Source organism: Anopheles merus, chromosome X, assembly GCF_017562075.2.
Source record: "Anopheles merus strain MAF chromosome X, AmerM5.1, whole genome shotgun sequence".
Classification (NCBI taxonomy): Eukaryota; Metazoa; Arthropoda; class Insecta; order Diptera; family Culicidae; genus Anopheles; species Anopheles merus.
In genome coordinates, this window is record NC_054081.1 from 15,317,454 (window position 1) to 15,345,319 (window position 27,866).

General features: G+C 46.0%; 1 protein-coding gene across 4 annotated transcripts; it reads right to left on the reverse strand.

Annotated features, from left to right (window-relative positions):
* On the reverse strand, positions 1-27,610 carry LOC121595970 (trace amine-associated receptor 4-like). Of its 4 annotated transcripts, none has more exons than XM_041920489.1 (6): positions 27,180-27,610; positions 25,475-25,846; positions 20,219-20,527; positions 9,564-9,830; positions 5,290-5,499; positions 1-2,341 (listed from the first exon to the last, which is right to left on the reverse strand). In XM_041920489.1, exons 3-6 carry the CDS (start codon positions 20,315-20,317, stop codon positions 1,238-1,240), a joined length of 1,680 nt encoding a protein of 559 aa, XP_041776423.1. In that variant the 5' UTR covers positions 20,318-20,527; positions 25,475-25,846; positions 27,180-27,610; the 3' UTR covers positions 1-1,237. The 4 variants fall into 4 exon arrangements, with proteins under 4 accessions (XP_041776423.1, XP_041776419.1, XP_041776433.1 ...); XM_041920485.1 differs by lacking the exon at positions 27,180-27,610 and adding an exon at positions 26,684-26,874; XM_041920499.1 differs by lacking the exon at positions 27,180-27,610 and having other exon boundaries at positions 5,290-5,496; positions 25,475-26,874.
* Between the last annotated feature and the right edge of the window lie 256 nt (positions 27,611-27,866).

Here is a 27,866-nt window from a genome sequence, read left to right on the forward strand (position 1 = left end):
ACAAAACATTTCCTTGTAGTTTATTCCATCGGTTTTTCTGTTTTCTTTCGGTTTTTTTTTGTTCTGATGGTTTTTTTTGCTACATCATATGGAGCAAAGTTGGCAGGACCGGGCATCCTGACCCTGCAAATCCATCAATTATCAGCGATATGCTCTAGCTCTAGCTTCCGTTCCGTTTTTTCAGCATTCAATAACCTAAACTCTATTCTGACGGGAACTAGGAGGGTTTGTTTGCTGATAACCTCGCATTTCGTTCGCTTTCTCTCTCTCTCTCTCTCTCTCTCTCTCTCTCTCTCTCTCGCTCTCTCTTCCTCTCTCTATTTTTATCTTTTACTCTATTTCTTTCTCTTTAGTTTAGTTTCCTTTGGTTTATTTGGTTAGTTCTTGTACAACGTTTTACGTTTTTACTTCATTACTCTTCATGAGTACTTCATTCTTCCTTTTCTTTTTCTGCTTTGGTTTTGCGCTACTATTTTTCTAAACGGCTGCTGTTGTCCTAAAGTTTCAAACATGATTTGTACGTGCAATGAAATATATACTCCACGAACTTCTATCTCTCCCCATCCTCTTTACTTCTTAAATATTGTTTCGTTTACCACGTGTGGGTTTTGATCGGGTGGGTGGTTTTAAGTTTCTTTGTTCTTTTTTTCTGGTTTTGTTTAAATTCCTTCGTTTCCATCACTCACCCCGCAAATGGGGTGTCTCTAGTGTTGTAATTGTTGCGATCTTATTTTTCATTACTTTTTTTTGTTGAAATTTTTGTTTTTCATCGCAAAGCATCGAGCGAAGAAAGTATTTTTTTTTTCTTCTAGAACAGTTTAACAGTTGTTTGCAAGGGTGCTTCTACTTCGTTTGTTTGTTTCTTTTTTTCTTCTTTTTTATCGTTTTTGTTTCGTAACCGCACTGTACTGCAGTTTTTCATCTCATTACATATATTTCCGTTTTTTTTAAAGGTAATGCCTCCTTTGCTTGTAGCGCCTCCCTGCTAAATTCGTCCCACACTCTCCTTTTTCGACCGAGCTGCTTAATCGGTCCACCAGGGTGCGCCCTCGGTGAGTGCACAGGCTCTCCCCCTGCGCAGCAGTGTAAATGTTTGCTTCACATCTAAATGGTACTTGTAATAGTATATACGTTTAGGTATATATGTATATATGTCTATGTTCTCTACGTGTATAGTATAAGAGGGTAGGTGTATAATAGCTCACCTAGCCGCGCCCGCCTCGTCCGGTTACCCTTGCTAGTCAGTCCCGTTGCCTAAAATTTCCTGCAGCGAGGAAAACTTTCGAAACGATATCTTCGGCTCGAGACAGACCAGGCCGGCGGACAGGGGCGCGGCGGGGTGCAGCTTGGCACCTGATTGTCCAGCGACGCTGAGATTGTCTGTGGTGCTGATCATCGGTGGTATCGTGGCGACGAGGGCCGCCGGCAGTCGCCCACCGTCGACGGCGGCCGCCGCAATGTGGTGATGGTGAAACTCGAACGCGGTCGGCGAGCTGGGCGACGGGGGCGGCGGTGGCGTCTGCACCGCCAGCTCCTCGTCCGTGAGTATCTTCGTGATGGTGATCTTTGGCCGTGGTCCGGCGCTGCCGGCGTGGTGCGCGCTCGGTGCCGCACCGCCCACGAACAGCGGCCCGCTCAGCGCGGAACAGCTGCCGAACTTGACGCGCCCGAGCGGCGACTGGAGCGACGGTGCCTCGAGCGAACCGCCGTCCGGCGGTTCCAGGCCCACCTCCGACCGCGTGTCGGCCGAACCGGGCCGGCTCGTTTCGGCGGCGAACGCGAGCAGCAGCGGCTGCTGCTGCTGCTGGAGCTGCTGTTGCTGGAACTGGGTACCGCTGAGGGACGGGCGCCGCGAGCCGCAGGTCGACGGGGTGCGCGCCTGGATTTCGTAGTGGATTTCGATCTTCTGCTTCTGCTTGCGCCAGATGTTGCGGAACGAGCGGCGCACGATCTTGCTCCGGACGCCGTACAGGATCGCGTTGATGGTCGGCGACAGGAGCAGCAGAAAGGAGGCTAGATTGAGCAGCAGGGCGGGCGTGCGCCACCCATTGCCGACGAACGGGAGCACACTGTTCCAGAGGATCACGAGGTAGTACGGACAGTGGAACAGGATGGCGGACCCGACCAGCTGTATCACGTTCGCGGCCGGATTGTTCTGGTTCGAGGCTTGCGTGTACGGTTTGCATTCGGCCACCGGGCCGGAACCGGCCGGACCGGCACCGGTCGCGCTCGGCACGAAGAACGGATTGCGCTGGTGGGTGATGGTGAGCTGGGCGGACAGCGTCACCTCTAGGATGGCGGACGCGATCCGATTGCGCTGGTACCGGGCGATCATCAGTACCTGTGGAAGATGAAACTAGCCCATTATTTCGGTGCGTGGTATAGGTCCGTTTATTAAATCATTTTAGAACGAGCATCACGGCGTGGAGATGACTGTTGTTGTACAGTTGTAAACAGATCTCAATTATGTGAGGTATTTCCCAAATGTACGGAGAACATCGCCAAAAAACTATGCCAAGGACTAAAACATTGAAAATACAGTACCTAGAACCCCTCATTACGAGTTTAATCCGTCCTAATGATTCACAAATTATGCGAAAAACTCATTATGCCAGAGGCTCTTTTTTATACTCAATTTGTATGAAAAGTGAAATAGTTGGTTCCAGGTCTAAAAAGAGGACGTCTGTAAGGTTTATATGCATTACAATCATACTGAACACTTCCAAGTAGCAACAGTAATGCATTGATCAATTCTTAGTATCAGCATTCTCGTCTTTACGAGCAGGTAGATCAAGATTTCATGCAAGAACACACTCATCAATACACCTCACACTGGTGCAACACACGATTCTTAGGGCAACACACTAAAATCCCATTTCCACGGACGAAGCCGAAGAGAGTCTCCAATATTGTCAAAAAAGAAGGAAAGAAATGGAGCAATTAAACTGAAGACACTACCTCACCTCAAGGGCGCAGACTTTTCATGATTTTGTATGACTTTGGCTGTTTTGGATCTCACGTAGGCGCTGACACTTACTCTACCTGTCGATAAGCGCAGCAAAATTCTCAGCTCCGTTATCTGATCTGAAAACAGTTATCTGGACGTAGAGTGGACGCGCACGGCCTGCCCCGGCTTTTTTCGAGTGTTGTATGACTTCCTGAGTGTTGGACTGGCAGTGGGCGTTAATGTGTCACCTCCTTTTCATCCACACTTATACATAGCCCCTTTTGGAAATAGCTTGATATTTAACGATTCTTAGTATTGGAGCTCTCTAAATGATCACAATTTCTTATCGGGAACAAACATGAAATGGCTCGTTGTGCGAGATATTATTCGTTCAGAGGGGTATTTGTAGAGCATTTAGATATGCTCGTTATGCGAAATACTCGTTATGAAGGGTTCCACTGTATAGATATATGACTCTGCGGAATGATTTTTCAATTGCAGATATGATAAACGCCAAGAGGACCTCAGGCCCCAAAGAAAAGTATGTACCATTAATCCGTAGAATTTCCTTTGTTATTAGAGCCTGCTAGATTATAGAGTCCATCGTTTGACTTCAAAGTTAAAAGATCTAAGTTTCTGAAATGTTCGGCAACATAGGAACAAGAGAAGATCATGCCATCCAAAATACACAGTGCAAGACTGATTAAAACAAAGCATACCGAGAAGAAGAGGATTTCAGATAAAAGAAGACCATCATGGAATCAATCAAATGTAGCAATCAAATGTAGCAATCAAATAAAGTCAAGGAAGACATATTGTCACGATTTACATTCGACTTTTACAACGACCAGAATGATCTCGTGGATATTGAAACTCGATCTCGAAGGCTAATTAAGAAGGGACGAATCAAGCTCGTTAATATTGAACAGTACAGCAGCGAGCGAGTTGAAAGTTCATGCACAGTCGTCGCAGTACAGTCGTAAGGTGAAGGTTACACCGTCAGGCGATCCGTTTGGCAGCCAAAGCTTCGACCTTGAAGGAAAGGTTCACGACAATTCCTTTGCCAGGTAAATGGTATAATCCTACCCTCCTCCCCACTTCCTGGATAACGGATATGTGTGTGAGTAAGTTCGTGGAACTAAAGAGTAAACGGCTGCGCTGGAGAAAAAAAAATGAAACACAGGGAAAAGGTAAAAGTACATCCAAAGGTACTACCATAACCTGCAGTGCCCACGATTGCACGAACGATTGGGGAAGTTGATTAAAATATATCGCCCGCTATCGATTTATCGATTCTCGGGACCCGCTCCCGCACAGTAACTCGCGCTCCTTGCCTACCTCCAGCGGGCCACAAGATTCGTCTGCAAGTCGTGACAAAACGAACAAATGGCTGCCCCTTCCCGCCCGTCACCCGCCCGGAGCGCAAAATTGGAAAAGCGAGAAATCATGCAAGCATCCGGTAGGCAAGCGTTCGACCACCTCCATGCAATCCCCTTTCCACACCAGGTAGGATGCAAATGGTAAGCTCCGACGACGATGATGGCGATGATGGTTTGGCTTTCGATCCCAAAACCGCCCGGCAGGCAGGCGCTCCCGCATTCGGCATCTACCGGTGACGCGTGCAGCGCCGCTTGCCTACCATTCGGGCGCAATTACTACGCCCGCCCGGCGGCACCCGTGATCTCCGGGGCTGGAGCTTTTTGAAGTTTTATCGCACATTCATATTCATGAGCTGAGTACTGTGTATGAATGTATATATCAATGTATGTGTTTGTGTGTGTGCTTTTTCCCACTCATTTCGAACAGTTGGGAGGAAAGTGAACTAATAACACACACACAAAAAAACCACACTCGCACACGAGCTCGAAATTTGGTCGGTGTTTTTTGCCCTTTTCCTTTTGTCCTTTTGTCCTTTTGGGCCACACACACGTGCGCGCCCGCGAGTAATAAGCAGCTTTTCGATACATTTCTAGACGAAAAGTCGAGACTGGTCGGCAGGGGCGGGGTTGCCGAAAGGCACCTAATTAAATACGGCATTATTCGAAAAGCCGGCTAAATATAGGAGACCGCACTGAACCTAATCTCGAGCCCAGGTATCATCGGGACGGGGTGAAGGTGTCGTAAAATCACGCAAGAATTTTTCCCGGACCAAATGGTTCAGTGGCAAACGGCCGAGATGCTTTCGCCCGGGAAGTACGAGGATGATGGTTGACTTTCCTGATTGCTGTCCCTGGTTCGCGTGTGTCCAGTTTGACATTTCGTAGCTGGTTGGGGCGCACTCGGTCAGGGCGTAATTACACCGGCCACTTGATAATGCTATCTAGGGGAACCGGTTAACTTACCTTCATGTTGCAGCCCAGTATCAGCACTATCGGTAGCAGAATGGTGAACAGTACGAAGCAGATGCTATAGATGAGCGATTCAGTCGTCTGCAGGATCGGCAGGCAGAGCTTGTAGTCGCTGTCGAACTTATAGGCCGAGATGCGCACCGCCTGCGGCAGGCTGAACAGCGTCGAGACGATCCAGCCGGCACCGAGCGTTATCAGGACCTGCTGCGTGGGGCACAGAAGATGGCCGAAGGGCGTGAGGGAGAGGAAGGATAGGAAGCATATGGCGCCAGGTGTCAGATAATGGCAATTAACCGAGAACCGTAGTAGACAAAGGATAAATTTAGAAAAGAGAGAAAGAGAGAAAGAGAGAAGGAAATAGGCAGATCAAGTGACATGCGATAGGGTGCAGGTAAGTTGCGTGTGTATTGTGAAAGATTTTTTTTTTCAACACTTTTCATTCGATCTAGATGCTGTAGGTAAGATTTGAGTTGTGATAATGCTAGCTAGATAATGGATTGTATGGATTAAGTGCCCTGGTGTACATCAGCCCACATATAAGCGCCTAAATGCACACATGTTTTTAAGCGCCTGAATATATGCAATCTAGCATTTCTTACTGTTTCGCATGTAAAGGTTGCCAAATCGCATAATTCGATTTTCTGTATAAGTCTGTGTAATTTGCCTGTAATTTGCAATTTTAATTCAAAATATATCGAATGTATGAGCAGTGGCGGATTGAACGGACTGAGCGGTCGCGAACATTTTTAAACATTTTCTATGGCAACTTTTACAGCTGAAAAGCATTTCTCTTCGGTTTTAGTATATAACATAGAATCCATATTTTTAGGGAAGATATATTTTACTTTTGTGTAATATACATAGAAAATAGCATTTGTTTTTAAATTCTGTGTTATGTATATTTTTCATGTAAACGGGTAAGATCGACACCTTGCCGTTTTAGTATTTATAGAACTTTTAGAAGAAAAAAATTAGTACACATTATTTATATTGACTGTTTCGAATGTTTGAGTCACTTTTCAGTGATCAGAAACCTGTCAATTGTCAAAAAACAACAAAATAAACACAAGCTCGTTCTGATTGACAGCTGATGTAAATTTTTACTTTTGGGACATAAGGAACTGTGGCTTTAATTCAACAAAATTACAATTTTCGCGTTAATAGTAATGTATTGTGTTAATTGTAATATAACACTTTTGACTTGTATATAACAATAATATAATATAACAATGTCACTAAGACTTGTGTGGCCAATGGGGGTAAAATCGACACCACACTTGGTAGTAGTGTGATGCTTATTTGTAGCATGTACACATTTTTTTTTAAATATCGTAATTTGAAAGTGCTTGTATTTTCTACAGATGTCCCGTAACTATGAACGGCAAATTTAATGATCAAGCTGAGCAAATAATCAATTAAAATTACCTTGGAAGCTTTAAAACTCGTAATGTCAACAAACCCAGGAGCTTATAATTATGAAATTTAGCTATCATTCTCTCATAGAACGTTTGCCAAACTCGGACAGAAAACATGTACATAATATATGGTTTAGGCCTTTTAAAATTAATATTGTAATGGTTTTGACCGTATTTTCGGCTTACTTTAGGCCAGTTTAAGCTTAAATGAAGAAAAAAAAAAATAGTCGCTGGTATGGCATCACATTGATCGATGTTTGACTTTTCTCTTTCGAGTTGGCTGCGAAAAATAAAATTGAACATCTTTCGATTTTATGAAAAAGAAGAAGATTGCTGGATACTGGATGCAAGGTTATTTTTTAAAGGAACCTTAACTATTAATTCCGTAAACCAGATGCTATCTCCCCAGCTTCTACTATAGGGAGTCTGGTCCCATGCTATTTGTAACGAAGTTTTTGTTCTTGCATGTAACTTTATTTCCTTCGCATATTTCAATAATGATTTGTGTTAATTTTCTTAAAATTGGTTCGAAATACTTTGTTGAGCTTCAATAAAAAACAAACGGCCATCAAAGTTTTATATTTTTTAAGTTATAACAAATATGTCGAAATCACTCCATAATGTGCGTAAAAGCCCCATCATGGTGGCGATCTTACCCGCACTGCAGTCTTGATGCAACAAACAACACACTTTTTTTCAAAATGTTATCAAAATCAATCCAGGAACCGCAGTTTCTTGTAAGATAAAGAATCAAAAAAGCTTTTTCGTTGCCTTCTTCTTCTTTGGCACAACAATCGCTGTCGGTCAAGGCCTGTCGGTACCCACTTAGTGAAGTGAGCTTGACTTTCAGTGACTTATTGTTACCATAGGAGGATAGTCAGTCCTATTCGGGACTTAAACCCATGTCGGGCATGTTTTTACGTCGTACGGTTTGACGACTGTACCACCAGACCGGCCAAAAATTTTCGATGTCTGCTAGTAAGTTTACTTTGGCAAAAGTATTGCAATCAGGGGATAAACCTTAAGGTGTCGAAACTACCTCCAGTTTCCCTACCATCATGATCCATCGAACCGTGTTATTCATCCATTAGAGTCGATACAGTACACAAAGCTATTGGTATGATAAAGCCTTCCCTATCCTCGGGCCCAGATGGCATTCCGGCCACGCAAGTGAATCCTCAAGGCATCACTTCCCACTGCGCCTGCGCGAAAGTGTTCGAGTTGCTTGTCTTTGAGCTACTACTAGCAAGCGCATCGAACTACATTGACAGATCTCAACATGGTTTCTTTCCCAAAGAGATGCACAACCTCGAACTTCGTGCAATTCACCAGCCTTTGCCACACTGCTATCGATGGGGGCTAGTAAGTTGATACTGTTTATACCGATATACGAGAGGCATTTGACAACACCCCTAATTCGACACTAGTCAAAAAGCTGGATACTTTTGGGCTTCCTGACTCTTTAATTGCCTGACTAGAGTTTTATCTAAGCGACCGCACTTATTCCGTAAGACTGGGTACATGTTCGTCTCGTCCCCTAAATGTAACCTCCGGAGTTCCTCAGGGCAGCAACCTTGTGCCACTGCTCTTCATACTCTACCTGAATGACCTGTCACTTATTCTTCCTTCTGACTGTCGCCTCTTATATGCAGACGACGCTAAAGTCTTCTTGCCTGTTAAGAATCGAACCGATCAATTATGACTCCAAAAGATCCTCGACCAGTTTGGTCGTGGTGCTTCAATAATTACCTCAAACTAAGCATCGATAAATGTGTCAAATTAAATTCAATCGACTTCATGAGCCACTTATTTTCGACTATAAAAGAGACGATAGAATATTAGAGCGTAAAACAATGTTTGCGACCTCGGAGTGATATTGGACGCCTTAAGTAATCTTAAGTACACCCTCCACTTGGACAGCGTGGTTCCTCGAGGCAATCAATTGCTAGGCCTTCTTTCCAATCTGACCCATGAGTACCTCGACATGATATTCAAAAAAAAAAAATGCTGTACTGCCCTTTAGTGCGTCCTGCGCATGAATACGCATCCGTAGTTTGGTGGTTATCCGCATCTCATGAAATTGCTCGTCTTTAATCAGTCCAACGTAAAGCCACTCGTCCTGCCTTCCACCGCTGGAATGGTAATGAGTACCCTACATGCTGTGCTCGGCTGCTCGGCATTGTTTCTCTCGAACAACGCCATCGTGATGCACAAACTACTTTCATTTCGGATTTACTCTGCTCGCTTCAATCAACCTCTACGCTTCTGCAAGAACGCTTCGATCCCGGGATCTGATCGCCATTGAGGACCGTCGTTCACGTTCCGGCCACCGCGATCCTCTCTATGTGATGTGTCGTCAGTTCAATGCTGTAGGTGGTTCGAATTTCGACATTCGAACCAGGGATGTCGCGCACTATGTTCCTGAATAGTGATCGTCATGCACGCTAGCTTCTTGTGTTACTGTTTGTATTTAGGTTAAGCCTTAGAATGTAATTTCGTTTGTAAGCGCTAATCAGGTCGATTAAACTGAATAAATAAGTGAAATAAATAAATTAAATGGTACCCTGCTCCTCAAAGACTAAAAAAGAAGAAGAGATGCATCAAAGTTAGGATTTCTAAAACAAACTTTAGCTGCTACAAATCGTCCTTTATGTGGGCCTGAAGAAGTGTCAACAGGTGTTTGTGAATCAGCAGACTATACAAATCTAATGGAATTTGCACAAGTATACAAGTTGTGAATCCTACACAAAAATCAAACCACACGCTTTAAAAGAGAAAGTTTGGCATACAATCTAATAAGAATGTACAATAATGATAGAGAAGGTAACATCCGACACCAAAAAAAAACCGTACCTTCTTCGTGTTGATGAACGTTCCGTAGTGTAGCGGCGTCGCGATCGCAAAGTACCGATCGAAGTTCAGTGCACAGAGCGTCCAGAGTGCGATCGAGTGGAGCGTGTTGAAGCAGAGCCCGAACAGCAGACAGGCGACATCCATTGCGTCCAGCGCTACCGGCAGCAGCTGGAGCAGGCTCATGCCGTAGAAGATCAGATAGAACAGACATAGTACCGCGTTCACTACGCCGAGATGCAGCAGCAGTATTTTGCTGGCGAACGTGATCTGCAACAAAAAAAAGAAGGAATAATTATAATAAAGAAATAAAGAGGCAGCGAGCAGTGGTCGAGGCAGCTCATTAGACGGATAACTTCAATTATGGTAACTAGTTGCACCTTGCTCCCCGGGCAGCTAGCTTACCTGCCAGCAGTAGCAAGCAGAAAAGCTTCTTAGCTGTTTCGGTTTCCTCGGAAACGACGCAACTAGGGCGGAACAAAGCCCTCCGAAGAAAGAAACGAAACACGCTCACACACAACCTACCGCACAAACAAAACATCGACAGAGAGTTCCTGCGGCAACAGACGGACCAATTAAAAGTTGTTGACGTTTGAAAAATAAGAAATGTGATAACATGCCCCCCTCCCCATTCTGCACAAAGGCAGGCGAAGATGCTGTCTGAGTGCATCCGGCTTGACAATCGCGGAGACGCGCATTAGAGTTGCAGCTTTGCTCGAGGCTTACGAATCGCATTGCCGATGGCGTACCGTCGACACACCGGGCGGCAGGTAGCAGCCAATAACCTAAGCGTGCAATAAACCTGTACAAATTAATCGCCTCAGCACACCGGTAATGGTCTCGCCGGTCTGCACGAGGGAAATAAATCGAGCCACCCCGTTGTTAACGGGCCAATCGTTGCAATTGGTCACCAGTCGCCCCGGTTGCCCGATAATTGGCCCCCTTTCACGCGCCCCTCCACCGTTTCCCGGGGATGCGCACCGGACGGAAAGACATACACCGGGTAAGGAAATCCAATATGTATGTATCTGCCGACCGATTGGGTGGACGATAAATAATCGTCGTCCCATCGTGCCCGTACGACGAAGGCACATAACGACACAGCAGCAAGCGAAAGGCATTACCTACTCCAGTAAAACGGTCTCTCTGCTGGGAAATTGCAGCCCTTGCAGGCGCAAAAAGCGCTTCCCAGCCGGGCGCCATCTAAGTTACCGTTTTACCGTTCGCGTAGTAAAATAGTAGCAATTCAGGCGTACGATTTTCATTTTCATCGGAATTGCAAAGGCGCGCTAAAAACACGTTAGCAAATATTAAAAAAAAAACGAAATATAAATACCGGTGAAGCAAAAAGCACTTTTCTGGCGAAGGTATCAACGCAGACAGTGCTGCCAAGAAAGGAGAAGCAGCAATGAACAAAACAAAAAACACATACACATACACAGCAACAAGCAAGTCGACCTGCGCCCAGGCGTAAAATATCTCCACCGTCCAGCAGAGTTTACGCGAATGTGACCCCTGTGCGCCTTTCTTAGCAGCTGGGCTGGAAAACCACGGACCTGAACGGGATTCGGTTTCTTGCCTCAACTCTCGGTGCGGTTACGCGGAAAGTGCAGGCTCCGGTGGTACGCTGCTGCCATGGTTTGGTCAGGCGTGAAAATCCTCCCCGGTGCGACCGAGGCACGAGGCGAACCAATTTTCAGCGCCAATGGATGCAGTCTGTTTGCGCCGAGACGAGCGTAATCCGCAATGCAAACAAAATCCGCACTAACTACAGCAGCACCGAGCAGCAGCGCTCCGGCTATTATGATTGCTTCGACAGTTAGTGGGAAGCATTGGGAAGCGAGCCACCGAGCACGGGCTGAAGGCAGGTGGCGAATGCGAAACGTGCTGGAGTGGTGAAAGCCCGATCGATGTGCCGTTTTGGGGGATAGGGAGGCAACAAAAAAAAAGCGTAGCGGTGGTGGTGGTGCTGATGCTGCCGCCTGTCGTTAGTTGGTTAGTGCTGGTTGCAATTATAGCACAAATCATTCGCTTCATCTTTTAGCTTTGATTTGGTTTCATGCAAACAGCAGCTGCCTCCCCTTTTTTGTTGGCAATTGATGGGACGGTGGGGATGAGCGATTTTTTTTTACTTCTCCGCTGTACGAGTGCAAACAGTCGCGAGGAATTGATGCTGTGTGTAACCGATAGTTAATTAGCCTCGATTTGTTGCTCGTTGTTTGTGTTTCACGTAATTTTCCCGGTACAACATTACGTCATTCGCTTTAGTGTGAGCTTTCTAAGCAGATGAACGCCAACTGCCACTACGCGGTGGTAAAATAGCTACCAAAGTATTTGTTGAACGTGCTAGCAAACTAATTGGAGCAACTTTTTGCACATTCAATGTGTCGTTTAGTTCTTCGTTTTTACCTGCGCCAAAATGTTGAACATGTTTGCCGTGCATACTTTGCGAGCAGATACAAGCGCCTAGATGTATGCAATGCACCTAGTGATACTCTTCGTTGCCGTTTCAAGTTCAGCGTAGTTGCTTTAATTACCGCTCCGGCGGTTGCCTTACGTTAAAAAGGATCCCTGTCAAAGTTTCTAACGCCTGAAAGTAAGCGAAACATGTTTTCCCGCCTGCTAGTAGCAGCATGGTAACATCTTCGCCATTGCATAACAAATTTTTAGTGCTTACCCATGTACGAACTTACTTTTCAAACTAAAATTAGTAAGACAATTGATTAGAAAATATATGATGCATAACACCAGGCGCTATCCACGTCAAAGATGGTGTCACGACTTGTGCCGGAAAACTTCCAACCCAAAGGAATAAGCAAACCTTTGCACTCGACCAGCTACTGCATTGCAATCAGTTTTTGTTCTACGGAATGCATAAATTTAGGCATTCTGAAGCAATGATTTACTGTGCAAAACGAACGAAAAAGTCCTCTTCCGAATGTCTCTAATTATATTGCCGACCGGCAGGATCGGGACCGCTGCATTTCATTTGCATTTTACGTGAAGCCTGCTGGTGCGGTACAGGTGCTGTCAGCGGACGGCTGATTTGTAAATCCATCCACCGTGTAATACCGGGCCGCGTTGCGGCAAAGTTTCTGGAATTGTTTGTGGAACTGCAGCAATTCGTAGAATGTTGAGATACGCAGAAGTTTGCAGTTCGCAGAATCATCAGCCAGTGTCGTTCCCGGAGCATTGTGGTTTCTCGGAATAATAAGCGACCAACCAGCACGGAAGATTTGACAGCAGCACATGATTGCTAGTCCCAAAAAAATGAAATAAAACCTTTCTACTGTCCAAAAATCGATCCACCGCGCACCACACAAAGCGTGTGGAGTGAAATCCTACCAGTCAATGTCAAAAAAGTCGCACGCTGGACTGCCTGCTCACCATTATACGTTCAACTCTATTAACACCTCTCCATTGTGTGTTTCTGCTCGAGCCGGGCACTCTACAGGCATTTCACGATTTCCGATTAGGTTGGTGTTGCGGTACAGAGGTTTGGCAGAAAAAGCTGCCCCGTCTTTCACTGACACCACCACTAAACCCAGGCGACAATGGGGAATGGGAAGGCGAAAAGTCATAAGCGATCGGACGATAAAAGCCAATCAGCCGTACTTGACAGAGGATCCGGTGCATCTTACCCGAGCGTTGATGAGGAAGTCGAACACAGCGAGGACAAATGTAATTACATCCCGAGCGCCGTGATGGATGGCTGCCATAGCGTCTACCCCCACACACCTCCACACACTCACACATATTTACACCAGAAAAACCGCACATACCCGCACACCATAGTTGGTGCATTAATGGTGGCTAGATCGAATCTGGGCCGACGCTTCCTGGGTTGCCGGCGCGTGCCTGTAATGTACTTTCAGCCGCTCGAAAACACTGCTCGAATAGGGCATGAGACGCACATCCTACTTAATCCTTTTGCTCGCCATTTTTATTTCAGTATGTACCCGTACTCGCATGAGACACTTCGTTGCTTTCCGTAAATATCCCACGCCCGAAGGGGAAAGTAAGTAACAAGCACTGCGGGAGACAGAGTAAAACAATTATTTAATAAATCTCGTTCCGATTAAGCGGCCCAGATCGACAGAAGCGCGAGTGGCAAAGGAGCAATTGACAGTACACAATGTGCGCATTGATCAACATGAAAACAACAATGAAAAAACAAAAATGTCCCACAGCCAGATGCAAAACACTCATAATAAAGCTCTCTTCAATCAATTTAGATTGATTTTTCCATTTAGATGATTGGCTCCCGATCTCCCTGGCCGGGCCCCGCCGCGGGTACCCGAAGGTAATGCAATAAAATAAGGTGAAAAATAGCTTTACAATGGGGAGCAGCGGGGGGGGGGGGGGGGAGCTCGCCCCACAGCGCTCCGATGTCAACGTTTTTGTTTTCTGCTTTATCCACCTCCTGCATAGGTAATGATCAACTCAACTCAGTCCATTTTCGGTCGGCTGGGGACTCAACAAACTCACCCACACATACACACGGTGCGTATCCTAACGTTGCGTACGCTGTCACCGTGCGTTAGTTGGTAGAGTGTCGGTTCACACTGACAACGGTGGTTTTGATTTTCGGTGCCCCGGAGCTAGTCAATCACCGCACAGAGGTACTGCCTAGTGATGAGTTTGTCTCTGTGTGTGTTTTTTTTTGTTTAACCAATGTTTGGTGAGGCTTTACGCAAATAATCTTTATTGTGTTTTGTTTTCTCTGCTGGTACTCAAATTTCGAATTGCTTTTATATGTATTTTTTGTGTTTCGTTCTCTCTTTACTTTGTTGCTGTGCATGTGCTGTTGGGCCCAGTCCACGTCCAGCAAAACAAAACGAGCGGGCCGGGCGGACAAAGGAAAGAGACACCGGGTAAGTGGAAACACGCCAACTTCCAATTGAAATTGATCTCACTTCGGCGTTTTCATCCTTTGCGCATCGATTTGCTTGTCAAAAAATCAAACACCGCCACTAACACATAATCACGGCACGGCGTTCCGGATGATTGTCACGCGCTCGAAGCCTGAGCTTTGTCGCAAACGTGTGTGTGTGTTTTTTTTTGCACGCTTTGCTTTCCGCTCTTTTTTGTCACTTTGTACGCACAACAGCCAGCAGCACGGGGGCAGTAACAAATTCGAAGCGAAAGATCGAGTGATGGAAATTGAAGCTGACGGGGTTCCCTGCTTTTTTTTCGCCAGTGCGACAGGGACACGCGTCGCGGGACTTTTTATTCCCGCAGTTTGGCAAGCTTTTCCTCGGTAGCTCCCCGGGCGCCGAGCGAAAATCAAATTCAATCAACTTGAGGGAAAGAGTGTACGCACATACACACAACCAGATAAAAAAACGACATGAAGTAACAAGTGGGAGTGTGAGGGTACGCCAGCTACATTACATCTAGCCGGGTTTGCCACCCTGGGGTGGGAGGATGGTTGAGTTCGTTCAGTTGTTTTTTTTTTCGTTGAATCTGTTCCCCCGTTTTACTTTTTTTTCTTGATTCGCAGACCAAAAACTGACGAAAAATACCTGAGCTGCACACCTCCGTCCATCCTTTGCACACCGTATTGACGCACGTAAAACCCTAAATTGGCCATTATGAGCGATTTGATGAGCCTTTCCGTCCAACCGCAAGCAGTAACCCAGCTCTCGCTGGCGCTGGATTGCCAAAAACCCCGAGACGAACTTTTCGGTGAGTACATTCCGACATTGATTGATTTATTTAATTTTCGGCCGAGCATTCGTTACAGCAGCGCAGCGGCATGCCCGTCCGATTGGGCTTGCAAATGTGCGGAAGAACAAACCCACACCAGCACCACCACCAACCACCACCTTCTTGCCAGCAGCAATCCACCGTCCCTCATACCCAGCACACCCAGCATTTTGGTATCAACTGTCCGGTTCCGGGCGATATGTTGGTGCTGGTCGGTTTGGATGGTAATAAAACCTTCCTTCTGGTGCTTGGTTGTTTTATTCTGCGGCACTACCCGGCTCGAGAAAACGCCCAACACAGAAAAAAGAAGAAGATACAGACCGCAAGCGAGACAGCAACAGGTACGCACTGGCGGCTGGATAAAGAGCTGGGTAAGCGTGTTGTGACGCCACAAACTCTCCGATCTGAGCTAGGAAAACCGAGCCGGCAAACGGAAGCTGCGTTGGTTGGTGATATTTGGTTTCAAATCGACCAACTGGCTGGCTTTACGGAAACAGCTTTTGCTAAAGCCTTGAGCTTGCGGTGCCCCGGGTACACCTTTAAGAGAAGGGTGCAGCGGCAGGGAGGGAAGAAGCCTCGAAACACACACACAAAATGAATTTACAAGGATTCCCGTGTGGTTTCGGTGTGGTTTAGCAGAAGTTGTTTTCCTCGTTTCGACTAATGCGCATCGCCCGTACACTTTTATCTCATTTCGGTACCTCGTGTTGGGGTTTTTCTTGCTACCTAGCTAGGCTTCCCTGCCCACTGGTCTGGTGTGGCTCTTCTGGGCCGGTTCTTAGCAGAAAGTCGATTGAAATCGTGCCACTGGGAATCGAATTGTATCGACGATTTTCCAAACCGGCACGTACTGCCAACCCTTCAGCGGAGGGACGGATTTTACTGCTAAAGTGCGGGTTGTGCGTTCGAGGACGATGATTCGCAATGACGCTGGACGCAAGCAGGTAGGAAATCTGCCCCTTCCCGTGGTTCTCTTTCAGGAGCTTAAAATAGATAGCCCCTTCGCTCCCTGGCTCGTCAAAATTTACGGTGTAGAAAATATTGGAGAAAATGCACGAGATTTTAACATGCCAAAAAGCAAACCAACGGGCCCTACCAAGGGTCTGTGTGCTAGATCTATGGGACAGCACGACCGACTGCACGGTTCGATGCCTTTCGTGCGGCACACCGATCCATTCTCGATACCCATGCACGCACGCTCGAAAAGGAAAGGAAAAAAAGGCATCTTCCGCCCAATCCCGCACTGCTGTTCCGCTTTCGGGGCAGGGGGCGAAGGAATAGAGTACTTCCTTTCCATTCTTGCCTTTACCATCCTTTGTCAAGAAGGTGCGTGGAGACACCGCAGGACGAGGCAAGGAAGATAAAACAGATAGAAAAAAAGGAAAGAAAACAAGTGAACACAGAAATAAGTGAAACACGTTCAGCTAAACACACACAAACATTCACGAACACACACACAAAACTTACTCGTGGAAGATTCGCAAGGACACGGGCATCATTAAATTTTCACCATCGGTTGCGCTTGATGGTTTGGGTGGGTGGCTTTCCCTTTTCATCACTACCAGCCACCAAACATCGCCTGCGGCTCTGTGGGTTGGGTATTGTAATCGGCAATACAGACGATTCGATGCCTGTACCAATGTGAGCTTTGCGAAACCGGTGTCGGGTGGCAAAACCGGCATCGGTCCAGCAGCAACAGCCCGAAAGGGATCGAACGGGAAAAAAATAATGAAGCGACTAAACAGCAGAAAGCAAAAGGAGCACGAGGAAAGTGGCACGAACGTACGACAGGAAGAGGAGCGGGGTCTTAAAATAGATACACCCACAAAAAAAACAACAACAAAAAAACGGCGGAAAACACGATAACCGGTCAATAAGAGCAATAATCAAAATATAATAACCAGCTTCTATCCCTGCCATCCTTCACTTTCTGTTGAAGCATCGCTAAAAGGAATGCCGGCATTCAATGGGGGATGTTTTGGTGAAACCCTGGTGTAAAATTAACCATTTTCCCAACTGCTTCATCTAGTATTGGCAAGATGACAAAAGTGAAAAAGTCTGTTTTCAAACATTGGAAAGAAAAAAAAGGACCAAGCAAAAAAAAACGCACTTCTCAGCCAACGTGATGAATGCTGAAATGCAACACTCTGGAGGCGGTGTTGCGCGTCATCAACCATCAGCAACATGTATATTTTTATACACACAAACACATCTTCGCAACTCCCCCGGATGAGAGCAAATCTTTGCTCGCACCGTTGCAATTTCTTAAAGGGGTATGCGGAAAGCTTATCTTACGCTAGGGACGAAAGAACAACACAAAACATGGATCAGAAAGTGGTGCAGTAACGCACCGGGGATGTTCCGGTGGATGTTGGTATCTTTCGGTTTACCTTCGATTTACATGCGGTGAATGTGCCGTGTGTGTATGTCTGTGTGTAAGGAGTGGGATGCCACTAGCATACCTAGGTCTGTTCCAAGAACTTGCAACATAAAAAATGGTACAAAACAGAGAAAGAGAGAAGGAGAGCGTCTAGAAGCTGTGGCTAGAATTCAGAAATATCAGACCGTGTGCCGATGTGAGCTCGAGAGTGAAAAGTTTGACACAACGGGTCCGAAAGCGGGGACGAGTGGGTTGAAGATTTTCATTTTTGCTCATGCATGTGTGTGTGTGTTTTTCCTATTCCATCCCAACCTTCCGCTCCACCCTTGTCCAACGATTGCTGTCCCGTTTTTTGGCGGAACGGACGAAGGTGCTTTAGGCAGCAGCGCGCGCAAAGAGCCACCGGCGGATCACGGGGGTTTGGAATGTTATTGATAAATTTTCCGTTCCGTGGGGTTTTCCTTGGGCTGGGGCCGTGGGGCTTCGCTTTGCTGTTCGAGAAGCACTTCCTTTCATCCGTGTTCTCGTTTTTCTTTTTCTTTTGCGGTGTTGCTTTTCTTCAAACACGCGAGAGAACGCGCCTAGGAAAAATGCTCCCAAGTGTCTATCAGTCCTGCTTCAGTGCTGGCCATGCTGCCTCTACCGCTTCATTTTATGTACATCTTCACCGCCCCTTCCTTCTCCTCCACATTTTGTTCCCCGCTACATACCGCTTTCCCTGCGAATGCCGGGGAGTGGATGTGACGTTTGAGAACTTTTACCAAACTCCCGTGAAGCGGACCATCTGTTCCGTATCCCTGGCACGCTTTCATACACACACCCACCTGCCACATTGCTGCTGTTCTCGATTTTGGGAAACAGTGAAGTGAGGGTTGAGGAGGAGAAAAAGCGAGAGAGAGAGAGTGCAGGGAAGGGAATTGGAGATGGGTACGATGAAAGCGCGTTAAATCCGAAATGATCGCGCGTGCAGAATGAGGCGCGGCTGGATACGGCTTCCGGGGACGGAGGCGGACCGTGCCCGGGACGCAAATAGCCCGCTCGCACCATGAAGGGAGCGTGCAGGAAGCCACTGGAAAGGGTTGCCGCTACGAAAAGGTCTTGAAAATTTTGACTTTTAAATATTTAATTGATACCCGCAACCGGGCGTCTCCACCGGCGCACGGACGTTCGTCGCTTGGTTGTCATCGCACGCTTCATTTCACAAAACAGTGCCGCTCGTTGACTGCGTGCGCGACGTTCCAGGCTTTTCTTGCTTGTTTGTGGTCGAGGGTTGAGAGAGAGAGAGAGAGGGAGAGCGGGGAACACCACCGAAAACAACAATAGCGAGGATAGTAACAACAGAAAAAAACTGCACTTACACCGTACAGGACCCAGTAAAATTGGAGAGCCGCGTGTCCTCCGAGCTCGGTGCTCGTAAACTGGATTACACCTAGCTTGCTACGAGGCGGACCAGAAGGGGGGGGGGGGAGTGGCGGTTCATATAGAGCCGCTGGGAAATGAAATTTAGATGACAGGGGCGGAAAAAAGGCGAGCCCGAACGAGGCCCCAACGTCACCCACCATCGAATGGGAATGGGCAAACAATGGGCACACGCGCGTGCACTGGCGGCCACCCACTACATTGGCACCCAGCGACAATACACAATATTGTTCGCGGCCCCATCCTAGCCATTGGCCTCGCAGGCAACCCAACAAGGTGCAACCCGGACAGGTGTGTGGTGTACCCACTCGTGCCGGCGCTGTGTTCGGGCCACTTCAATGCAACCGCCAACGGTGAAGGGATCTTGGCATCTCCTCTTGATGACTTTTGAATTGTGTTGCGGGTGGACTGGCTTGGGACGGTGGGGTTGGGGGGGGGGGCGTAGCTGTACGGTCGACAAGCGTTTCGACAGAACTTTGCTCCAACCCTTCCCTCCCCAAACCTTCAAAGATTCTCTTTCCCGTCGCTTGCTAGTTCTTTCCCGCGCGCGGCGCGCAGTTAGAATATGGAAACTTGATACGATACATTGGAAGGTTCAGTCAACCAGCGGTGCGGTGACAAGCATTGACACAGACGTACAGATACGTACGCATAAACATACACACACACGTACAAACAATACCCAGTGAGATAGAGGATTAACGTACTTCACGTTTTCCCCTGACGTGACGAGGTAATTGTGGTGGGTTTTGGCTTTTTCCAAAGGCGACAAGGGAAAAGAATGCATCACCTACCTCTTCCCTTCTTGAACCGACGTTTTGTTTCTGAAGATTGATTTCTGTAGAATCTGCGTGTGCTTTCGAGCTCAACTCTTTTGTAGGTGCTGTCTTGGAGTGGTATTACCACAAGCCGGGCGAGCGAGCACGTGGTTTGGGGAAGTTCCCAGAGCTGGCAGACTTTGAGCGACGCGACCCAGACCCAGACACCGCACAGCAAAACCTTCCAAAGTTCGTTTCGCCAAGAATTTAGGGAGCATTGTTACAAAGTGGGAGCATCATCTCGTGACCTATCGCCCTCGCACACGCTACTCGATTTAAAATTTGAAACCACCGAACGTGCCACACTGCGAAGACGCGCACCCAAAGCTTACCTGTTTCGTGAGAATAACGATAACGACGATGTAGGAGTTGACGATGATGCCGATTAGCACGGCAACGAGGGCAAGCACTTCCAGCTGGTACGGTACCATGGCGAACGGTTCGGGCTGGCGCTGGTACGCTGCGGATGCAGATGGCGGTCGGTATCCTGGTCCTGGTGCAGCCGTGCTGGACGGTAGACGCAACTGCTCATCTCTCCCGTCTTCGGTGTGCGCTGTTTGGCCAGCTAAAGGTGTCTGCGTTTCAGTGATGAAGAGCCTGGGCCGAAGCGAGGCCCGGGAAAAGCGACTACTCGAGGCGAGCTGGTGAAGAACGGGATGAAAGTACAAATGCACATTAGTACGGAACGCACTGGATGCCCGAGCAGCTCGAACCAGAATGCAATCAGCAAATAGCGGTCATATAGGAAAAAATGGTCCCCTACTTCAAGTGTAATTGGGCTGTGTGGCCCATAAAATATGTATCGCTACCTGGCGTGCTACTGACAAAGCCCGGATCCTTACGACCTTCGCCGGTGAGTACTGTGTGTCTTTAATGCCGTTTCTATAGAAGCGTTTGTGGCTAAGTGGAGAGTGCAGAATATAGTTCGCTTTGTCGCTGAAATCTACAGCAGCACGGCACAAAGCAAACTCAGCAATGGCTCGATAGATTATCGATGACCTGCTGAGTTCATCTCAAGATGTTCAGAGTGAAGAATGCCCATAAAATGGTACTATCAAATTCATATCGATTTTCTGATTTATTGTTTTAAATGTTTTTTCCCGATTGCATCGGTCACGTTTCAATTATTTATTTATCTTGAAGACACACACAGAGTAGTTCCTAAAAAAAGATTTTTCTCTGATCTACAGGGTAACGAATTCAAACGAAGGATCCGAGTTGAAAGATGGCAGAATCTTGGAAATTACTGAACAGATTATACTCTGTACAATTTTTATATTGTACTTCAGTATGCAGCGGCTACCTAACATGACCTGTTATGTGAAACTTAGTACGTATAGCATTGTTTCCTGGCAACTATCTCCGCTCCAAGGAATTTCTCATTATTCAATAATCAACATGACTCATATAAAAATTTGAGAATGGTAAGGCTTTGGCAATGTTTGTCCTGATTTCCAAACATGCGCAATCCCAACATTCTGATGAGCTTGTAATAGTTCAAATGGTTGCAGCTTGAATTCTAGTTTTTCAAACTGTTCCAAACATAATAAAAAAACTGCTCAATAGGCAGGAAGGATTTAAAAAAATATTTATATCAATTAATAACTAAAAGAACATGTTTGTTCTACCATTTTGTTATTAACAAATATGAATGGTCTATAGAGTATGGCCGATCGTTAGTATCTCCTTTACCCACTATACCAAATGGTGCTTTTGCTCGGCGAAAAGCATTACGGGTTGGACATAGGATCTGATCTATTTTTTGTATCCTCCCACAAATCTTCTTCTTCTTCTTCTTTTTGGCTCAACAACCGTTGTCGGTCAAGGCCTGCCTGTACCACCCACAAACCTATTGATGACAAATTCTTCACCACAAATATTTCTTTTTGTAAAAATAAGAGATCATGTAAATAAACCTACATTGAGCAAAGCAATTAGCGGTCCCCTAATCTAATAATTCTTATATATTACTCCAGATATGAGCTAACTTTCAAGCTATCGGAAAAGTTATTTAAACCACGTATTATCTTCATACATCAATTAGGATACTCTTCGGTAATGTGAGTTGAAAAAAATCCTGACCAATATCTCAAAACAAGGAAATCTAAGTATAGCCATTCTAATGTTGGGAACTTCACTATGTAAACATAGTTTAGGCGCACCAAGTTCGAATGGAACGATTTTTCAACGCTAATAACAAATAACTATAACTTAAATCTTTCGGTCAACATTGGCAAGTTTTGTGTACATTTTGTTAAGGAAAATAAACTGTACGACATTCAGTTTGTCTCATACAATTCATTACTGTTTTATAGCGTATTCGTCAACATTCTGAGAGCTATCAGCCTGATTTTTTGCTTAATCAAAGTTAAAGAACACCTTCAGCAATGAAGTGAAGAAAGAGGTATTTCGATACGTGGTTTCCGAGCTGTCCAAAAAGCCACAAAGTCACAAGATGCGTTAACATACGATGAGGCCTCCACTAAACAGCGGTTGCGTGTCTGTTCTAATTGGATCACTTTGATTTAATTAAGTACGTTGTACAAATTGAACAAATTTAGTAAAAAATTTGGAGCAAATCTTCACGACCGGATTCCCGAGTGTGATTTTGATTTTCAAACTTAAATAACTTTTTATCGAAAAATGATTTTTTTTTCAAAAGCCTTCAGCATCTGCTCCGTATTAAATGCATTAGTAAATATGTACGTGATAGATGCTTATGGGCGATCCCGTAGTACAGTCTTCAACTCGTATCGTGAGATAGTCTATAATGAACCGTCTCCGCGTAGCGAGGACTGATTATCCGGCTGCGTGGTATTGAATGAAGTCGCGAAAGCCTGTATTAGTACAGCCCGTATGTCCGCGTAGGACGGTTACGCCGTATAGAAGGATGCTCCTAATAATTTTGTTTCAATTTAAAATAAAAAACCAGAATATTGTTAAAAATACAAGTTTTTAAAATATATTTTTGTGTGTTTTTTTTTAAATTTATATAGCTCAAAGGGCCGGTCGAAATTCGTATGACTTAACAACATGTCCATCATGGGTTCAAGTCCCGAATGGACCATGCCCCCATAAGTAGGACTTGACTATCCTGCTATGTGTAATAAAAGTAAGTCACTGAAAGCCAAGAAGCCCACTTAGTGGTACAGGCAGGCCTTGACCGACAACGCTTGTTGTGCCAAAGAAGAAGAATATAGCTCAAAATTTCAAATTATAGGCAAAATTACTAACAGAGAAAAGTGTGGAATAATACGAAATTCTTGTTAAAAAGCTCATTATAAATCTGTACTTCCTAATCATATTTTTTGATAATATTGACTGTGAAAACATTTCAAAAAAATAATTTTCTAATATGTTGTATGAAAAAAAAATGAAAAAGGTACTATCAATGCATTTCACATAGAATAGCACTGAAAGCTTCCATTGATACAACGAGTTGTCGAGGTTGAAAAAAAGCTAAATGAAACACATAAAACGAGACTTTGAAACTCCCATTTATTTGGTTAAATAAAACCAATATCCGTAGTGTTGTACCAAATTTGAAATTTTAATTGTCAATTCAACAAAAGTTATTAAAGTATTAATATAAAAAAAACTTCCCATACAAAACTAATGTAACAAACCCGGGTATGCCTGTCGTAGCGATTAACTTGTATATTTGGTCATTGAGACAACGGTGAAGCCGAGAACCGCGTAGCTCAAGAACAGGCTGAACAGGTTGTCTTGAGACCCGCTGTTAATGTGTTCCGAGAAGAAATCTCGTATCTCAAATTTCGCGATTTGCAGCCAGAATATTTGCGTGTATATTTGCTTGAGCTGGTAGGTTTTAGTGATTTATTTAATTATTTACCGTTATGCTTCAAATTACGGATAGCTTCCAATTACGGACATTTGGCATGTTTTTATTGAATATCTTCATATCTAGGCACTGGTCATATTGCTTTTTATTTTTTCAATAATTGCCATGTTGTATTAGAATAAATTAGAAATGTGTCTGACCCCTAGTAGGCCCTGATGCCGCAGTAAATAAATATTTTCTGTCGGCATTTAAATATTTAAAGTTCACCACCAGAGGCATTCTTAGCAGTTTTGCTTGAAACCCACTTCACTATAGATATCGGAATCTATAGTGGAAGTAGTTTTCAACCGGAAAACAACAAAATTTTATCATAGTATGGTCTGAATTTAATAAAAACACGTATTTAATTCTGTTCGGAATTCGAGGCAAGATTTTTTATCTTGTGTTAAATTCCGGACCACCGAAGTAAATGGTAATTTCTTGTATATAAATATGTTTTTAGACAGTGATGATAACTAGAAAACAACAATATTATAAGATGTATGTGACAAATGCATTGATGGCCGTTCGAGAGACCGCCAAATTCGCGTTGCAGTTCTCGGTTCTATGTATCTCCGATTCTTCTTCTTCTTTGGCTCAACAACCGATGCCGGTCAAGGCCTGCCAACACACTTGTGGGGTTGGCTTTCAGTGACTTATTGATTTCCCCCCATAGCAGGATAGTCACAGTCCTACATATGGCGGCACGGTCTATTCGAGGCTTGAACCCATGACGGGCATGTTGTTAAGTCGTACGAGTTGACGACTGTACCATGAGACCGGCTCTGAGTATCTCCGATTACAAGAGAAAAATAGCACCCAAACCCCGTTGTATGTAAGACCGTCGTTCTGTCGGGCTAGGATGAAACCAACATACAGAATCAAGTATCCAGACCAGACCTTAAAACAAGTCAAAAACTAAAAAGGTGTAGAGTGTATAAATTTGAAGGTTATGAAAGGAATTTTGAGGCCGTCCGGAATATGATTCAAATCGTCCGTAATTTCAAACATGAGCTCATAACTATCCCGAATTTGAATCATTGAAGTTTTATGATATTTTGCAATGTTTCGAGTAAAATTATTCGATATCTTTTTTTCTAATAATGTAGAAGGTTTGATTTAGTTAAGTGAGTAATACAGATGTTTGGCCGATTAAAATTAATTTGTTAGAAAATATTGAATGCCAAAAACGTCTTAAGAGTCCGTAATTCTAAGCAGTACGGTAACATGATTCTGTCAAAAGGATACAATTTTCAACCTTTTGTAATGATTTTTAAAATTCGACTTAAGGGAGTTTATTTATTTATTTATTTTATCTGACAATTGATGTGTCGAAGCATTACAATTTGCTCAGAGTCAAAGTAGGAAAACCGAGTATCTCCATAAAACCGCTCCAAAGAGGTACCGCGTATCTCAGGGCCTACCTGAGCCAACAAAACAGTGCTGTCGAGTACTAGGTAAGTATTTTCACAAGCAAGGTAATAATTATGTATTGCTACTTGTAACCCTTCAACATAGCTATTATCTTTGCCACGCTAACGCGTCAAACCCAAAAACCATGCGCACTAAAATGAACCTTCCCTGTGAACTTCTGCCACTGTGAATTACTTTCCAACCAGCAGTTCGCATCGCTTTAACTACTTCGCTTCTACTACTTCACAATTAAGCTCACAGATTGTGTGTGTGTGTGTCTTTTGTGTGTTTGTGCTTACAGAAGATGTTCATGCTGCTCCCCGCTCTCACCTACCTTTAATTTTCCCCCGGCTCACGCTTTTCGCACGCGCGCTCCCAGGATTAGATTGACAGATTGCTCCGGCTGGTTGATGATTGCTGCTAATCTTCACGTCGACCGACCCGCCACCGTTTCAGAGCGTCTCTTGTGTCCTCTACGTGTCTCTTTGTGTGGTGTGTGTGATCGTTGGGAAATGATGCACGTTTGATTGGAGGTACTTGGTGCAAGCCGTTTTTTTTTGTTGTTGTTTGTCCTGTTTCTCTCTGGCACTGGCGGTGGCGCGGTTTCTCGAGGCGATGATATTGTCCACTTAACGCGTAACTACTACTAATACTGGCCTCGACAGTAAAAAAATCTTCTCCTCGTTGCACGGCTTACTACAACAGACTAGATAGAACGGTTTGTTTTTCCCCGAAACCTTTCGCACGCAGCTATGATATGTGTGTTCGTGTGGTATGGAAAGGTCCTTGTAAGGGATGCGCTACTGTGTGTGAGTGTGTTCGTCTTCTACCTACTCGATCCAAGAATACACACGCGCTTAGGCGGTAGGCAGATTAGTAGGCGGTGGCGAGCAGCCGGTTTCAATTCCCTTTTCGCCCGCTATGGAGAGGTTATCAACACATTTCTATACCAAGTTTCGCAGGTACGGGGGAGAAAAATGCCCGCCCCGAACCCCGCCTGGATGCGTCACTTGCGTCAGGTTTAGTGTGTGCGGGATGGAAAGTTTTGGAGTTTCTTCCGTCGCTCCGTCGCTTATCCACGCGGTTTGGTGCGAAAGGCGCTCCAACGGTTGCGTTCTAATTAGTTCAAGTTTTGTTCGCGCCCCGGTACGTGACCCGGTACGGGGAAAGGGAGCCAGCAATGATATGTGGTCGCGACACGTTGGTGTCGGTAAACAAGCTCGCGGGCGGCAATGGCATATGGGATTGTGGATGGTGGTGGTGGTGTCTGTGTGTGTGTGTGTGTGTGTGCTGCAGGCTAGTGCGTGGCCCGTGGCTCAGACACCATCTGTTCCTGGTTGCTCTCCTGTTGCTTTCGGAGCTCGTCGCTATTGGACGGGACACGCGTGGCTTTGCTACTGGGAAGACGTTTGCTAGTTGGGGCCCAACTTTCACTTTCGTGCCACAAAATTCAACAGATTGTGTATGTGTGTGTGTTTGTGTGGTAGGATTTGGAAGGATTCCGGCCGTATTCGGTGTTGTGCCTGGTGTGCGGACGCTTTACCTCTTGGACACTCTGGGACGTTCCAAAAACAAGGTAAGTTATCGGTTGATGGACGATAGCGTTTGTGACTGTTGCACTGGACTTTGTGCTTCACTTTTTCTCTTTTTGTTTTTGCAAACACCAACCAATACGGAAAAGAAAACAAACAGACGACGACGACTACTCTGCTACAGGTGTAACGCACCGCACTCACGTGGTCGGGCAGAGAGCAACGCGCGCCTACGGCCACCCCACACGAAACCGCCGTGGTATCACGCGCGCGCGCCTCCGCCTGTTTACTTGTTTTGGTTTCGCGTTACCCCGATTCGCGACTGCACACCGGCTTGCCCGTACCAGGCGTGCCCCGGAACCAGCACCATTCGCCACACGGGCAGACGGTTTGGTGGGCTGTTGCTTGCTTGGCTTGGCTCGAGAGGGGCTTGAGACTGGCGGTGATCGCACGGTACAGCGATAGCGGCAACCACAACGGCACACTCAGCACATGGTCAGCACTTACGGCCGGCAGCGACCGCGCGGGTCCTTTGACGGTTTGGCCTGAAGCGCGCTCCCGGTGGCCTCGGACGCTCCCGCAAAGGCTGAAGTTGTTCGCAACAGTTCACCGCCAAGACTGACGTCCGCGAGCGGTACGGCCACCGTCCGGAGCCTCGTGGTAGCATCGTAAAACGCACACACATATACACACACACCTGCTCTCTGGGGCGCCGGCTTCGGTCGCGGTAGTATCCTTGTGCCTCACCGGGCATGCGCATCACCCATCCCAGCCCCACTGCTGCTTGTTGCTGCACCCGCGCTTGTGCGTGTGTTCATCTTAGGGACGCTGCTTTCGGCGGATCCGGTTCGGCAACGTGACGACCCGTCGGTTGATCCCGGACCCAAACCGAAACCGGCCCCCGGGTGGTGGTGGTGGTGCTGATCGTGTGGCAAAATGGGCGGCATCTTCATGTAGGTGTGTGGTGGGATAGTGGTGGGAGCTCGGAATTCAACCTACCCGATTGCGATTCCCTGTTCCGTGTCAATTCCGGAGCCGATTTCGATGCTGGATTCGATTCCGATTCCGGAGCCGATTCCGGAGTCGACTCTGGACCCTATTTCTGAAAATCGATGGGAAAATGAAGTTTTCATCAGAATCGATTGCGGCTAGCTCCAAAGTTTTCTGGAATCGATTCCGGATAGTAGGTCCGGA

Coding starts and splice junctions, on each gene's coding strand:
- LOC121595970 (XM_041920489.1), bottom strand. CDS start 20,317: ATGGTACCGTACCAGCTGGAAGTGCTTGCCCTCGTTGCCGTGCTAATC. Junction 9,831..20,218: donor TCGTTATTCTCACGAAACAG/GTAAGCTTTGGG, acceptor TTTTTGTTGCAG/ATCACGTTCGCCAGCAAAAT. Junction 5,500..9,563: donor CGTTCATCAACACGAAGAAG/GTACGGTTTTTT, acceptor TGCCCCACGCAG/CAGGTCCTGATAACGCTCGG.